The following is a 15,690-nucleotide window of genomic DNA, read 5'->3' on the forward strand; positions in this document are numbered from 1 at the left end:
TGAAATACAGTAATACTTCAGCATCAGCTGTGCAAGGTGTATTGGCATTTAAAGCAGATTACATGTTTACATCATCACGTTACATCAAAATGGAAAATATTAATGTCCAGAATTAATACTACATTCTGGAAATGTATGATTGTTTTACCTGTGGTATTTCATTGACCAAAAAGGGAAAATATGTACATACAGATTGCAACACAGGAAGAATTAAAGTGCCTGTTCCCAAATAGTCAACCTTACCACATTAAAAATGTTAGCAGCAAGGATGCTGAAATACTACAGAAGATAATTTATAATTACAACTAATATAGTGACATTACAAATACAGGGAATAAATTTAGTAAATAAACTCTATATTGTAGATCTTCTTTGCGTATGTACAGTTAGTACTGAGAATGCATTTCCCATGCAATTTTTAATAAAATGTTAAACAGTAAAAAGTATGGTTTTACTGTCTAGTCTTCAGGATGCACCAAAGAAAGGAAAATCCTCATTTTATTGCTCTTTTTATAAAAATTATTTTGTGAACACTAAGTACATATAACATTTTCAAAAGCAGCACGACATGGTAAGCAGAAACATTAGCAGACAAAGAAGTGAGCCACAATTATGCTACAGAGAAAAAGTACTGCTTCCATCATAATCAGGAAGAAAATGAGATAATGAAACTTTCTTAGTAGAAAAGCATTCTCTTTGGTCATGCCCACACTGCCTGCAATTATCTTCCCAGTTTCCACAAGAACTAAAAAGTCTTCAGAATACACAAATACTTGAAAATTTAATCTTGCAAAAAATAATAAGACAAATATAAACAACAAAAGTGAAAACCTTCAAACTGGAAAAAGAATCAGGTTCTTCTTTATGTTATATTAGTAAGATGCAGTAGCAAAAAGTTTCAAAAGATAAGTAGTGAGACGTAAAGGTAATAAAACAAAGTCCCAACAGCTGTGTTAAAATTGGTTTCTCAGATATTTTAAGACACCTGTCAGTGTCACAACAGTTCAATTAAAATCTCACCAAAACTTAAGTGCATCTCAGTAATTCAAATATAATAAAAAGAAAGAATGTTCAAACAAAATTAACACAGAACTAGAAAACGTACAAAAATCTAAATTGAAGAATTTTGTTTTAGTTAAAACATTAAATTTGTCTATTTGCCCCATAATATGGGTAACCGTTTCTTTGATTGGGTAAGAAGACAACTACTCCAAAGTGCAATCAAGTCACCCATAGCAGTCTGTGGCCTGTAGAAGATAACACTGATTAAATGACAAATATTGTCTGGATTACTGTCATCTAGTGATGAGTTTTCAAATTTTTCTTTCTTTTTAAAGAACAAGAAGGGGCATAAAATTCACATTAAAATATCAATCACTTATCTTCTTAATCAGAATAGCTCCATCTGAGCTAATCCAGTTTAAAGTTTACACATAATATAGTTTGGTTTTTCTATAACATGTACTAGGGATGTTAGCGTATAGTAATTCTATCAGCTACATGCACTCTCTATCAGAGGCAGCAAACAGGGAGCGGGGAGGTGGGAGTCATTACCCATGGGGAACTTGCTTTTAAGATGGCTCCCTACAAGCACGAGATCATGCAGTCACCTTCCCTCCCCCCTCTGCTGCTTCCTGTAAGAGGCAGCAGCGAGGGGGGAGGCAGGTGGAAACCAGTACATGTGGGAAGCAGCTTTCAAGCCAGCTCCTCTTGTGTGCTGGCTCCGCGGAGCCACCTGACCCTCTGAGAGGCAACAAATGGGGGGCAGGCAGGAGCCACTGCTCCAGCTTCATGGAGCCACCTCCCCCATGCCTCTCACTGTGGCCTTTGATACAGAGGCAGCAGCACACATGGGGGAGGACAGGTGGGATGCACGCACAGCCTCTGTCAGTGGGCAGCGTGGCTTCTTGCAGACAGGGGCAGTTGCTACGGAGCAGCCTCTCCCTGTGGCAGGCCTGGGACCCCCACAGCCAGAAGCTAATGCCACCTTGCAGTGCTGCCTCTCTATCAGAGTCAGCAGCGCAGGTTGGCAGGGGGCTCCCTGGGAGTGAGGCCAGGATTGCACTGATTACAGAATGCAGAAGTATGCAGAGACAAACGCAAGTACTTTTACAGGCAGTATACATTGAGAAAAAGATATGTGACAAAGGGGAAAGAAAAAAGGGAAGTAGTGCACTATAAGCCTATGTCTACACTGCAATGCTATTTCAGAGTATCCTGAAATAGCTATCCTGCATTTACACAGCAAGCCTGTTATTTAGAAATATAACAGGCTCACTATTCCAATGTCCCTGTAAACCTCATTCCACAAGGAGTAAGGGACGTTTCATAATAGCAGGTTATTTCAAAATCTGATGTTGTGTAGACAGCACCAAATTACGAAATAAGCTATTTTAAAATAATATTGAAATAAGATACGCAATTTGCATAGTTCAAATTGTGTATCTTATTTCAAGCTACAGTGTATCTTATTTTAAGCTACAGGGCGGTGTGGACCAAAGTAAGGAAAGGACGCACCCTAAGACTAAAGCAAACAGTTAGCTTAAATGACAGCATTTGACGTATTTGCATATAAGGCAGAGAAAGAATCATGTACACTTTTGCCTGCTTATTTAACTGAATGATTTCTAATTAAATAACGTATTGCACAGTATTTTCACTTATGATAAATTGGATAGGTATGTATTTTCCTTCAAAATATCAAAGTTGGACTTCAGCAGTTTCAGATTTTTTCTTATTTGTTCAAGTTAAGAATACATGTTATTTATTTGAAAGGAAAACTACTCCCAAACTCCAAAATTTTCATGATAGCTTTCACACTGAAGAATATTTTCAGTTCATGCACAGCCTCTCAAAGCAAGATTTTTTTTAAAAAGAGACAGCCTTAATTACAGTGGCTATACCACCAGTTCTCACCTTCCAAGGAAATACCAGGACTGGCCAGAATTAGGATCTGCCTCGAGGGACTTCTGGAGATACTGAATAGCATAGCTTTCCTTAGTTGCTTTGTCTCCTAGCTGATCCACGGTGTGATGCATCCAGCCTACAACAGAAGTCACAAACAACAAAAGCTAAATTCTCAGAAGTGCTGATGATAATAGGTAGGTGGAGATGATAATATCTGCTCTTTAAAAAAACAAAAATGAACCCCTATTATATATGATTCTGAAGGGGCGTCTAGTCTGCACAAGTAGCGAAAGGGTTAATGTGAGGCTGACAGTCTAATAACTCTGGTTGCATCTGCATCATGGGCCTGATATAATTAAAGACAAATCCCAGCTGTGGGAGGACCTGGGTAGTTTATAAAGGGAGGAATCCCAGCTGAGAAGGAAGATGCAGGGATAGGGGAAGACTTATCAAGTTCCTTTCTGGTAGCTAGTGCACAAAGGTTTAGAGAGGCTGATATACCATAAGCTCATGGGGGAGATGTAGAGATAACCTGAAAGGCAGCCAAAGCAGAAAAGAAACGGAAGCAGCATCAACAAAGGTTAGCTTGACCTTGGCTGATTGTTCTAGGGTCCCTAGAATACAGGCGAAAGTGAGGGTCTGAATTTCCTTATCTGCTACCAAAAACATCTTAATACAAAGAAGAGAAGGATTAAGTTTAGAACTGGGAAAAAGCCCACGGAAGGCAAAAGACTGGGTCACAAACCCTGCAGAGCCCATTTGGGGGGGGAGGGGCAGTAGGGGAGAAGAGAGCAGTATGTGGAGGGATGAGCCCTGGAAAGGGATGTAATAGAATGGGGGAAAGGAAGCTAAAATGTTTTCTAATCTTAGTAAATTTACTTTTTCTCATTTTATTTTTTGGAAAAAAAGGTAGTCCCCTCCTTTTTTTTTTTTTTTTTTAAACACACACTATGGATGCTCAGGATATCCTTTTGTCTATTTTATTAGCTATTTGGGAAAATGTTAAGTATCAGGATTTCTCTTCTGAGGCTATGAGTCCACTGATGCAAACAAAAATTCTGGCTACAATCTTTATAGGGAAAAGAATTTGTTATATAGCTACTGTTTCTTACATGAAAGTGAAATGGATCTATACTAATATGCTCTTATTTCTTACAATTTCAAAATAAAAACCCAAATTAGCATGCAAACAATACAAGCACTGCAAATTGTAACTATCTTCAAACATTCCTCAGTCACTGTGGCCAATACCAACAGTCTCCCTCTGTCTATCTGTACCATAACAAGGGGATCCCCTTTGAGATGGTCCTCCTGCTATATCATACTCTAGAGATTATATGAGGGAAGTTATATACAAAGTCAGACTAGATCAGTGGTTCTCAAACTGGCACAATTAGAACACAGCTACAGCCCATGAGGCATCCTCAAGGCTATACAGGTAGAACATATATTGTATGGATGCAGTCCACATAACAGAGTTGCATATGCTGCCCACAATGGTAAACAGATTGAGAATTATTGAACTAGATGATCACAAATGTTCCTTTTGGTCTTAGAATCCATGAATGTTCCTGTTTCCTTGTGCTTGCTCACTTGTTGGTTTTTTTTTTTTTGGTCTAATGCTTAGATTGTAAATTTTTGGTGCAAGGACTATCTTTTTATCATGCATTTTTACAATGTGCAGCACAAGGGTATTCTGGCCCTCGGGCATTATAGCAAAACAAATAAATAATACATATAATACACAGATCCATTTTATGTAAAATGTTTTATTTACTTATACACCACCCCCTTATATCTGTTAAGTGTTAGGTTCTGCATAAAAACTTACAGTAAAAGAACATTAAAAGTTATAATGGGAAATGCTCAAAAGTTAGGAAGTCACAGACTCAACCCTAACTGTTTTACCATATGCACATCCATAAAAATAAAATGTAATTATGTGAACACATACTTTCCTCTCCACATTACAAAGTAAAATAAAACTCAGTAATCAACTGGCCAGTATACATAGTATTCCTATCTTTTTCCCTGCAGACTGTATGAGGTACTGTGATTTTCTTTAACTATTCTTAATATAGTTTTAAATTAAGTTACTGAGTGTTAGATTGTGCTGAAAGAAGAATCACTGTGGTACCTTCTAGAATGAAAGGTAAACTTCCATCTTTTTATAAGAGGTGGTCAGTAAGAAAAAACTATTTATCCTGGAGCACCTGATTGAGACTGTTCCTAAAAGTCCTATCCAGACTTCAGGTATAGTCAGTAAAATCACCGGAAACACCTTGGGGATCACAAGGTATATTGAAAATAGGGGACAAAAGGTTATTATGGGGAAGGATCCCCCTTAACCTGATGAAATACTGCAAAAGGGAATCAATCCTAAAAGCCCGGGGAAAAAATTAGAAAGGTGATACAACCAGTGTTCTTCTGTAGGGATCCTCAATCACATTGGAAATTAGATCCAAATCAGTGGAGATTTACAAATTTGTGGAAAATATTAGTCTTTTGAAAGTTAATTATTTACATTAGTACAATCACACAAAATATGTCTTAATATATGTATGATGTGGAGAAAAGTGTCAGGTACACTGATCAATGACAACCCTGACTGAAATAAAGGAGATAGCTGAAATGTTAAAAGTTAAAAAATGCACTAAATTTTCTAACTCCTAGGCTATGTCTAGACTGCAGGCTTCTTTTGAAAGAGCCTCTTTTGAAAGAGCCTCTTTCGAAAGATCGCGTCTAGACTGCAGGCGGATCTTTCGAAAGAGCAATCCGCTTTTTCGAAAGAGAGCACCCAGCGAGTCTGGATGCTCTCTTTTGAGGAAGCCCTATTTACATTGAAGAACGCCTTCTTTCGAAAGAGGAACTTTCGAAAGAAGGCGTTCTTCCTCGTGAAACGAGGTTTACCGCCATCGAAAGAAAAGCCGCGTTCTTTCGAAATTATTTCTAAAGAACGCGGCTTGAGTCTGGACGCAGGGGAAGTTTTTTCGGGAAAAGGCTACTTTTCCCGAAAAAACCCCTGAGTCTGGACACAGCCCTAGAGACCCTACTGCTCAAGGAAGCATATTTCTTTCTTGTTGAAAGTTTGTATTAGCAATAGGACAATATGCTGTACTCTTAGTGGAACACTGAGCACCCATACTGGTGACCATGAACAGAAAGAAGGGAAGCTTCTATAATATTTCCAGATTTGTATACCAGAACTTGAATACACACTGGATCAACTAAGACAGGTAGAGGTTCCTGCCTACTTTATATTCTGGATAACATGGAAGGAGGTAGGGAGATTTCAACACCTATCCCACACAATGACACAGGTCAAGAGAAAGGCAGGTCTCTTTTTCTATCCATAAGCACAAATGGTAAAGTATTGGAATTAGGAAAAAATGAAACACACCCTTCCCTTCATACTGTTGGAGAACTATTATATTGTCCCCAACTGAACATGGATGATAACGAGGGCTTGACAAACTGCGGTGAAATCTACTTGCCAGCCCTGCACTGCTCATGCGCTAGACCTGCATTGCACATGAGCGCACTGCCAATGAACGGGGTGACTGACTGAAATCTACTCGCCACGGGCAAGTAGATTCACTGAATTATCATCAGGGCTTGACAAATATCTGACACAACAGGTTCTATGACATTTTTAAAGAGAATGGAAGAGGGGGTTGAAAAACAATATTAGAAAATGCACACTCTTTGAATCAAGATTTTTTTTCTTGACTCCAATTGCTGTACTTGAGGCCCCTGGCAAAAACAAATCCAAAAGATGATGGTAAGTTTTGACTACAGTACTAGCAAAAGTATGAACTATGCAACACGTGTATCCTCTGAGATTTATGCTGTATCCATTCAGTCTAGCTGCACTGCTGTGCTCCTGTTTACATTGCTTCTTCAGCAACTCAAACTCTCAAATACAATGTGGAATTCACCACCAAGTCCCTCATTCCCAGGTTTCATTATTGTTAAAACACGTATTCAAACTTTCACCTTTATAACTCTGCTTTTGTCCCTTCCCCAAGACTTCCTAGTCCACTATTTGATCTGAGGAAGTGGGTCTGGCCCACGAAAGCTCATCATCTAATAAACCATTTTGTTAGTCTTTAAAGTGCTACATAGTCCTGTATTTAGACCCTTACTTTTCCTTCTTCAGGGCTGCTCAATCAACCTTGTATCAGGAGCTCACAGTATTTCTCTATCATGGCCTTACACTAGTCTGGCTCCTACTCCAGCTCATTTTATGAAAGGAGCTCCATCACCCCACTCTGAAAAGATGACTATTGTTGGTCCTTCCATTTTTTGCAAAGAGAACTATACTAGCTCTTTCCCCATCTCTGGTGTTTCCCTCTAACTGAGGAAAATACAGACTGCCTTTCCTACTTTACTCACATGATCAGTCATGTGACCCAGGATTAAAGGGTGAAAGTTTGAATACATGTTTTAACAATAATGAAACCTGAGTGGGGGGGGGGGGGCGGGACTTTGTGGTGAAATTGAATTATTCCTTCTAGACTATACCATATAGAAATCTTGCCCCCTAAAGGGCTGATGTCCTGGAACATGCACACTAGATTCCTACACTTAACAGATCAGTACCCATTGGCATTTAAAGAAAAAGTTCACAAATCCTAAAGGTTGTGGATAGGTCAAAAGATTCAAAAGGACTGAACCCAATCCTCTTATCCAAAGGATTACTGGATCTCAAAACGAAAACATTTCATTTTACAAATCAGTGTTATTTTAGGTTATACGTTAAAAAGGATTATTTATCTATACAAGTAGCAAAATATATGAAATGAAGAATTAAGAAGTAATGAAAGAAACTAACGCATGTTTTCTGTGTTACGTGTCCTACAACTGAGTAGGATGGCTGTGAAGTATTTGAGTGCACAAATGCATATTTCTGCCAGAATACAAAGGTTTCCCTCCCCAACAAAAGTTTTTCTCCGTCAGCTAAACATATATCTGACACTTGGATATCACCTAAATTTGTACCTTGCTCAAAAGCCATTTCCTGGCTAAGAAAAGAAGTCATTTTGCTGTCAAAATGGTCTTCTGCAGGAGTAAAAAATTCAACATAAAGACACAAATGTTTATAAAAACATGTTCTTCACTTCTTTTGCCAGTAGCATAAAATAAGCTTTTTCACTATACCACTCTGGCAGAGATAACATTTACCTTTGTTTTTCATTAGTGCCATATTATTTTTACTCCTGATCATATTCTACCTGAGGAAAGACTAGTTTATTATAGTCTGCTAGAGTGCATGCTTGTGATAAGTACAAATCTCTGGATCAGATGGTGTATTTCTCATTGGCAGTCAGTAATATAACCTGTGTATCATTTTACCTGAGTGTTCTGGGTCAGGCAGGTCTGTCCTTTTACCCACAAAGAAGTTCCCACTTTATCATAATGTAATGGCCTAACCAGATTCAATAGATTCACTCAACAACATTTTTAGGGAACAAGTGATTCACAAATAATCATCACTCAGGCTATGTCTACACTACATATTTTTGTGAAAGAGTAATGCAAATGAAGTGCTCATTAACAACTTTGTGCGCTTCATTTGCATAGTCTCTTCTGATCTGTGTGGACATATCCATTTTGTGCAAAACCCCCTTTTTGCACAAGATCCTTATGCCTGTAAAATAGAGGCCATCTGGAGAGGCGCTCCGACGCTCCCATGGCAATTCAAGGGCCTAGAGCTCCAGCCACCACCACTGCTGCTGAAATAGCATTGGCCATGACTCTCAGCCCTGGGGAAATTGTCCTCTTCCCCCTCCTCCATAGGCAGTCCTGCTCCAGTGTCTCACCAAAATTCTGTTATACGAACAATGTACTTATTGTTAGTATAAATCACAATAATATCTGAGAACCTAGCACATTATAAAATTGAACTTAAAGATCTGTCTGTCTCTTCTCCCGATACAGAGATTATTTATGGCTACGTGATTCTCTCTGACTTGGGTAAATAACTCAAATTATATTTAGAGAATTTTTGACTCCCTGGAAACAGACCCTTCAAAATACATCTTCTGAATGCACTAATTATTTATTTCAAAGACAGACAACAAAATATAAACAACCAGAGAGGTAAATCGAAACACATACAGATAAAAGACAACTTGCTTTTACATACCTAATTGCTGTAAGACAGTTGCCTTGACTTGTGCAGGAAGGTTTTCGGTCTGCAAAAGTTGTTCATATGCTTCCTTTGCAGAATGATACTTTCTCTGCAAGGTGGGGGGGAAGTAAATGGATTATTCCTAAAACTGACATCCTACCACCAATAGTAACTGTTGCACAGCACTGAAACTACACAAATGCACCCCCCCCAAAAAAAAAAAATCTACAAAATTTCTTGTATATAGTTCATATGAAAGCTTTAATGATAGAAATACAAAGTTTCAGTAGAGTAAACTTTCAGAAGAGATAATCATTGGTATAAATTCAATACATAAAACAATATAACAAAGAGAAAATTTTTGCAAATGAGTGATCTGGTCAGATTCCGTACATATGCACCTTGCCAATTATATTCAGATCAATGGTCACTGTGCATTGTCAAAATTAGTTTTCTTGAACTTTGCCCTATACTTCTATACTGTTTTAGTAAGGCTACATACTGAGGTCACTGCTACAGTAATATAGTCCAGTGAATCAACTTGTAAATTCCACAACTCCAGAACAGAAATAAAGACATTGTTTACCTTTAAAAATAAGATGACCTATTTTGCACAGGGCTGTGAAAAATACCGCACAGTGAACACAAATTAACTTGACCTTTCCCCTCACAATGATACAGACAGGTGAATGAAGTAATTTATTCATCAATTTAGGCATTGCCCCTTGCAGAAGTGTATTAACTACATTAGTGGGGAAACCCCCTTCCACTGAGGTAGGAAGCATCTACATATGGTACCGCACCTGCACTACCATAGTTATGCTGTGGTGTCATAACCATGACCTAATGTTGGCAGCTGAGGTAGTTTATAGATGATGTAAAAGAAAAACTCTTTCATATTTTTAAATCTATGTTTCTATAACTGATGTTTGTAGGTAGCATTAGAAATTTGTTTCTCTGTAGGATGATTCTGTCATACCTGAAGCTATGATTTTCAAATATAGACAGCCAATAACAGTATTAGAATATCCTAATGCTGCTAATTCTATCTCGTCGTTCTCTATTTATACAAGACGTGCCTGAATCATGAAAGTGTTCACTTTCTAATTCATGAGTACTATAGAAGCATAGGCCCTCAAGCTGCGTCTGTAGTTGTGGCACTCTGTACATCGAAGCAGCAACCTTGAACACCCATATTCACTGGTGTTATATGAATTATGTTTTGTTTCAAGTGCCTTTTGAGGTATCATTTTAAAAGATCTTGATCTGTTAAACATTAATATCCTGTTGGATTGTATGCATTATCATTGTGTGGGAAGCTATAAAGTTTTGCTGTGGGTAAAATAAGTTATGAGCTTGGGAACAAGTGCAACCAGCCTACCAAGTACAACACTGGAGCAGCCAGACACTGCATTAAAGCAAATCCACACATTTAAAGGCTATCGTGGAACTGTATACAATGAAGATAGCATGGAGACTCCTTGACATTCTTCATAGCAAAGGCTTTCAATGAAGCTGGAAGAAGTTATAAAAGAAAGGAAGTGAAACCATCACTTAGCCTCCCTCTCATCCTCCTTCCCCCCACCAATTAACACCTGGAAACAAGTCTAGAGGACAAAGACTTTTGAACTGTAGAAGTGGATCCATCCAGAGTTCTCAACTAAAATCTATCTTTCTATAGTTAATATGTTTTATATTTTATCTAAAAGATGTGTGTTTTGCTTGAAGTGCTGGGGAAACCTCTGCTCAGTGCACAAAAGGTGGAGTACGCAGTCTACACATCCAGGGAAAGTCGGACTTGGTAACTTTCTTACACTGGCCACGCTTCTGTCCAGGGCAAGATAGAAGAGCTGGGAAGCTGGGGGAACTTGCTGGAGCCTGTTTCTGGTTTATGAGAGACTGGCAAGACCATTCATGTAACTCAGCCAGGCAAGTCCCTGGTTGTGGATGTTTATGTAAGTACAGTATTTAAGAAGTTTGCAGCTTGCCAGAACATCACAGTGAGACAGGAAGCCCAGGTAGGTAAGTAAGAGGGCTCAGGGGTAAAGAAGTTCCAGGATGCATCCTAAGAAAAACCCACCACAGTAGTTTATAGGTTCTATGCCGTGGTGATGAAAAAGTTTCCCAGACTGTGTACTGTTTCTTTCACTATTTAAATGGACAGTGTTTCAGACAGCTAACTTTTATCTGATAGCATTAACCTATGTCTATCTTCATTGTATATACTGTACATAAATTTACCATTTAAAATAAATGCCTTAATTCCTCAGTTACTCAGCCTTCATTTCAATCTGGGATATATATCCTGGAGATCATGTTACCACTAACAGTTTTTGGGAATTCTAATAATTATAATAATTTCCTTACATAAAACGTATTACAGATTAGTGATATTCAAGATTAGACCTAATTCCTTAAAACAATTGACAACAGAACTGAAAATTAGGGACTTTCTAGATGCAAATGTTCACAATACAGTTACACTGATTATGTGTGAACGTAACAGTCCTGAGGAATAGATATAGCTAAAGATATAAAATTGGTGCTTTGAAGGAGACAATTCAGTGAAGCTGAAAGTAATAATAAGTATAATTGACTAGAAAGAAACGTTTCAAAAAAGCAATGTGAATGATTATGAATAGTTGTTAGCTTTGCAAGATGCCCAAAAGCCCAAATTCCACTGTCATAAGACAGGGCTTTGTTGATTAAAATATTAGCCTGATTAAAAAGGAGAGTGAAAGCAGCAATAATATATAACAAATAGAAAAAGGGGGAAGTTGATTACTATAACTCAGTAGTGAAAGTAGACAAGAAGCTATGTGAAAAATTCATGTCCAGTATGGTTAAAGACAATACAAAGGAATATTTAAAATGTATCAAGAACAAAAGAAATCTTGGTAAAGGTATAGGTATAGGTCTGTTACTACATAGGAGTAGTAAAATTGTCAGTGATGCAGGAAAAGAAAGAAGAGTTCAATAAATATATATCTGTTCTGTCTTTGGAAAGAAACTGGGTATTATCATTGTAAGATGGAGTATGAAGTACTGTACTTTGCATTCCTGTAACAAATAAGTAGGATGTTAAGCAGCAACTACTGAAGTTAACATTTTAAAATCTGCAAGATATGAGAGACCTCGCATCCAAGAGTTCTGAGAGAATTGGCTGAAGGAGCTCTGTGACTCACTGATATTTAACAAATCTTGAATTACTAAGGAGAAGATACAGAAAGCTGGAAACAAGCTAATATGTCAATCTGTGAAAAGATTAAACAGGATGACCATGGCATTAGTAAGAGTATTACTAGAATATTATGGCCCAATGTCCACATTTAAAAAAGAATCTTGACAAATTGGAAAAGATTGGGATATAGCTAAAAGAATGGTTCAAGGTCTGGAACACCCACTATTACAGTTAGATACTGAAAAAGCTCATCTATTTAGCTTATTAAAGAATATGTTAAATAACTTGATCATCTATAGGTATGTATAGGCTAATATTCCCTTCTTGGGCAAGATACTCGAGCAGGCGGTGGCATTGCAATTCCCCCTTGAAGGAGCAATCTTGCCCTGCTGTTGCTGCACCATCTCCTGAGTATGAGTCCCATTAGGACTAAGAACTTTCAGCTGCAGGTGTTGCCTGCAGCCATTACCAGGGGTGGGCGTAAAGCCAGGAGGGTGCCTCTGGCGGCAGGCCGCTCCAAAGGGACAAGCCAAAAGGGGCTGCCCTTTGGGAGAGACCTTCAGGGCAGACCAAGGTCAAGGGTGTATGTTGGTGGTGGTGGTGGTGATATAGCATAATTTTGGAGTGTGCGTTTGTGAATGCTGGTAAGAGCAGCATACTTGTTGGTTGTGTGGTGGCCTATTCAGTCCCTGGTGCAGAGGAGCGTTCTTGGTGAGATCAAGTTTCCTTTACCTGCCTTCACTGAAGGTCAAGGAAGGGTTGTATTTATTTTCTTTTTTCATTATGTGTTTTGGCACAGATGGGGTGGCTAAGGGGGAGGGTTCAGATAGCACTGTGGCTGTTGTGACTAGGAGAAGATATGGCAGTAAGATTGGGATTGGCCAGCCAAGGGGAACGAGGTTTAGACAGTTATGTGCTATTCTTGTTCTGGTCCAGTTGCCAGCCTCAATAACTCTGAGAACCTTAACATCTGGCCATTACCTGAGGATGCTGCTGCTGAATGCCAGTTGGGTATCCAACAAGACACCTGCAAAAGCGACGAGGAGTCCTGTGGCACCTTATAGACTAACTGAAGTGTAGGAGCATAAGCTTTCGTGGGCAAAGACCCACTTCGTCAGATGCATCTGACGAAGTGGGTCTTTGCCCACGAAAGCTTATGCTCCTACACTTCAGTTAGTCTATAAGGTGCCACAGGACTCCTCGTCGCTTTTGCAGATTCAGACTAACACGGCTACCCCTCTGATACTTAACAAGACACCTATCATCCATGATTTAATCCTGGATGAAGGGTCCGACCTGGCTTGTATCACTGAGACCTGGCTGGGAGTAGAGGGAGGAGTTGACCTCTCTCAGTTGTGCCCGGCTGGGTTCTCGGTATAGCACCAAGCCGCGGCTCGATGGTCGGGGAGGTGGGGTGGCGATTGTCTATAGGAATATTATCTCACTGACTAGGTCCAAAAAAAGGACTTTGGTCCAAAAAAGTATTAGGTTCGAGTGTTTGTACCTGGTGTTGGGTGGCCAGAATAGGTTGGGCGTTCTGCTTTTGTACAGTCCATCCTGCTGTATGGCAGATGCTTTTACTCGAGCTGGCCTCGGACATGGCATTGAGGACCCTGAGGCTTCTTGTCTTGAGGGACTTTAATACTCACATCGAGGCTGTCTTGTCTGGTCCGGCCTGAGATTTTATGGATACCATGACAACCCTAGGACTATCCCAAAAAATAACTGCCCCACGCATATTGCGAGTCATATGCTCGATCTGGTCTTTTGGACTAAGGGTGATAGAGCTCTTGGGATAAGGGATGTGGTTACACTCCCTTTGTATTGGACTGATCACTACCTGGTCAAGTTAGACTCTCTGTTCACCTTCCCTTCCACCGAGGCGAGGGACCAATTAAGTTGACCTGCCCTCGGTGGCATCCTGAGGTCCCTGAAGGCTTGTTCAGCCATTATGGCAAATGGTCCTGTTGATGCCGTAGTCCAATGGTTCTCAATCGTGGGTCATATGGCTCCCCAGGGGACACGTCCTACCTCTAGGGGGCCACATGGAAAAACCGGAACATTAGGTAAATTATGTTCTTTTTTTTCCAACTAACAGTGGCTATGAGGAGGGGCACAGAGGTAAACAAGGCTCAGAAGGGAACCACGAACAAAAAAACGTTGAGAAACACTGTCCTACTCAATATATGGAACATTGAGGTAGCCCGGGCAGTTGATGTGATTGCTCCTGAACACCTTCTTCAGGTTAGTCAAGCCAAGTTTGCTCCCTGGCTTTCTGGGGAGTCAATGGCAGCAAAACGGTCTGCGTGACGGCTATAACGCTGCTGGAGGAGAACTAGAGCGGAGTTCGATCGATTGCAGGTTAGAACTGAATTGCAAGCTTATTCTGTAGTGGTGCTGACAGCGAAGAAAAGCTACTTTTCCACCCATATCACATCTGCACAATGCCGTCCAGTGGAACTGTTTTGAGTGGTGCAGGACTTGTTACAGTCTGGCATTCATGATGAAATGTAGGCACTCTTGGCTCCTCGCTGTGATCTGTTCGCAAAGCACTTTGCAGATAAGATTGCTCACATTCAGCCTGATTTAGACTCTGGCTGCTGTGGAAGTGGGGCCCAGTCGTTTGAGTGTACCGCCCAGTCGTTTTTCTTTGGAACAGTTTCAGCTATTGCAGACTGAGGATGTGGACAAGGTGCTTGGAGGAGTGTAACTGACCACATGCTTGCCTGACCCCCCCTGCCCTTCATCGCTTATTAAATCTAGTAGGGAAGGGATGATTGGCTGGGTCCAGGGATTAATGCATCTTTTAGATCTGGTATGGTTTCCACCACCTTGAAAGAGGCAGTGATAAAACCGCTACTTAAGAAGCCTTCCGTGGACCCTCATGATTTGAATAACTATTGCCCAGTTGCTAATATTTCCTTCTTGGGCAAGGTACTCGAGCGGGCGGTGGCATTGCAACTCTAAGCTTTCTTGGAAGAAACAGATTATTTAGATCCATTTCAGTCTGGCTTTAGGCCGGGTTTTGGAACTGAAACCACCTTGGGTCACCCTGGTAGATGACCTACACCGAGAGATAGACAGGGGGAGTGCGTCCCTGTTAATTCTCTTGGACGTTTCAGTGGCTTTTGATACCATTGACCATGGTATCCTTCTGGAATGCCTGGCGGAACTGGTATTGGAGGCATTGTTTTGCAGTGGTTCCAGTCTTACCTGTTGGGATGCTTTCAGAAGGTGGAGCTAGGGGGCTGCTATTCAACCCCGTGGCGATTGTGCTATGGGGTCGCGCAAAGTTCCATCTTGCCCCTTATGCTGTTTAACATCTACATGAAGCCACTGGGAGAGGTCATAAGGAGTTTTGGAGGACGGTGCCATCAATACGCAGATGACACCCAACTCTTTCCCTGTGACATCAGAACCAGGTGTGGCAGTGACTCATCTAAACGGGTGTCCGGAGGAGGTGATGGAC

General features: G+C 40.2%; 1 protein-coding gene across 4 annotated transcripts in view; it reads right to left on the reverse strand.

Moving 5' to 3' along the window:
* Positions 1–15,690, reverse strand: part of KDM6A (lysine demethylase 6A) — a 299,506-nt gene that overhangs the window by 82,600 nt on the left and 201,216 nt on the right. For all 4 annotated transcript variants that reach the window (XM_075912756.1, XM_075912767.1, XM_075912747.1 and 1 more), the window contains exons 9-10: positions 9,056–9,149; positions 2,917–3,043 (exon numbers count right to left, since the gene is read on the reverse strand). In XM_075912756.1, the coding sequence (XP_075768871.1) occupies positions 2,917–3,043; positions 9,056–9,149 (221 nt within the window). The remainder of the gene's footprint in view (positions 1–2,916; positions 3,044–9,055; positions 9,150–15,690) is intronic.

The sequence above is a fragment of the Pelodiscus sinensis genome, chromosome 1 (genome assembly GCF_049634645.1).
Source record: "Pelodiscus sinensis isolate JC-2024 chromosome 1, ASM4963464v1, whole genome shotgun sequence".
In the NCBI taxonomy this organism is placed as follows: Eukaryota; Metazoa; Chordata; order Testudines; family Trionychidae; genus Pelodiscus; species Pelodiscus sinensis.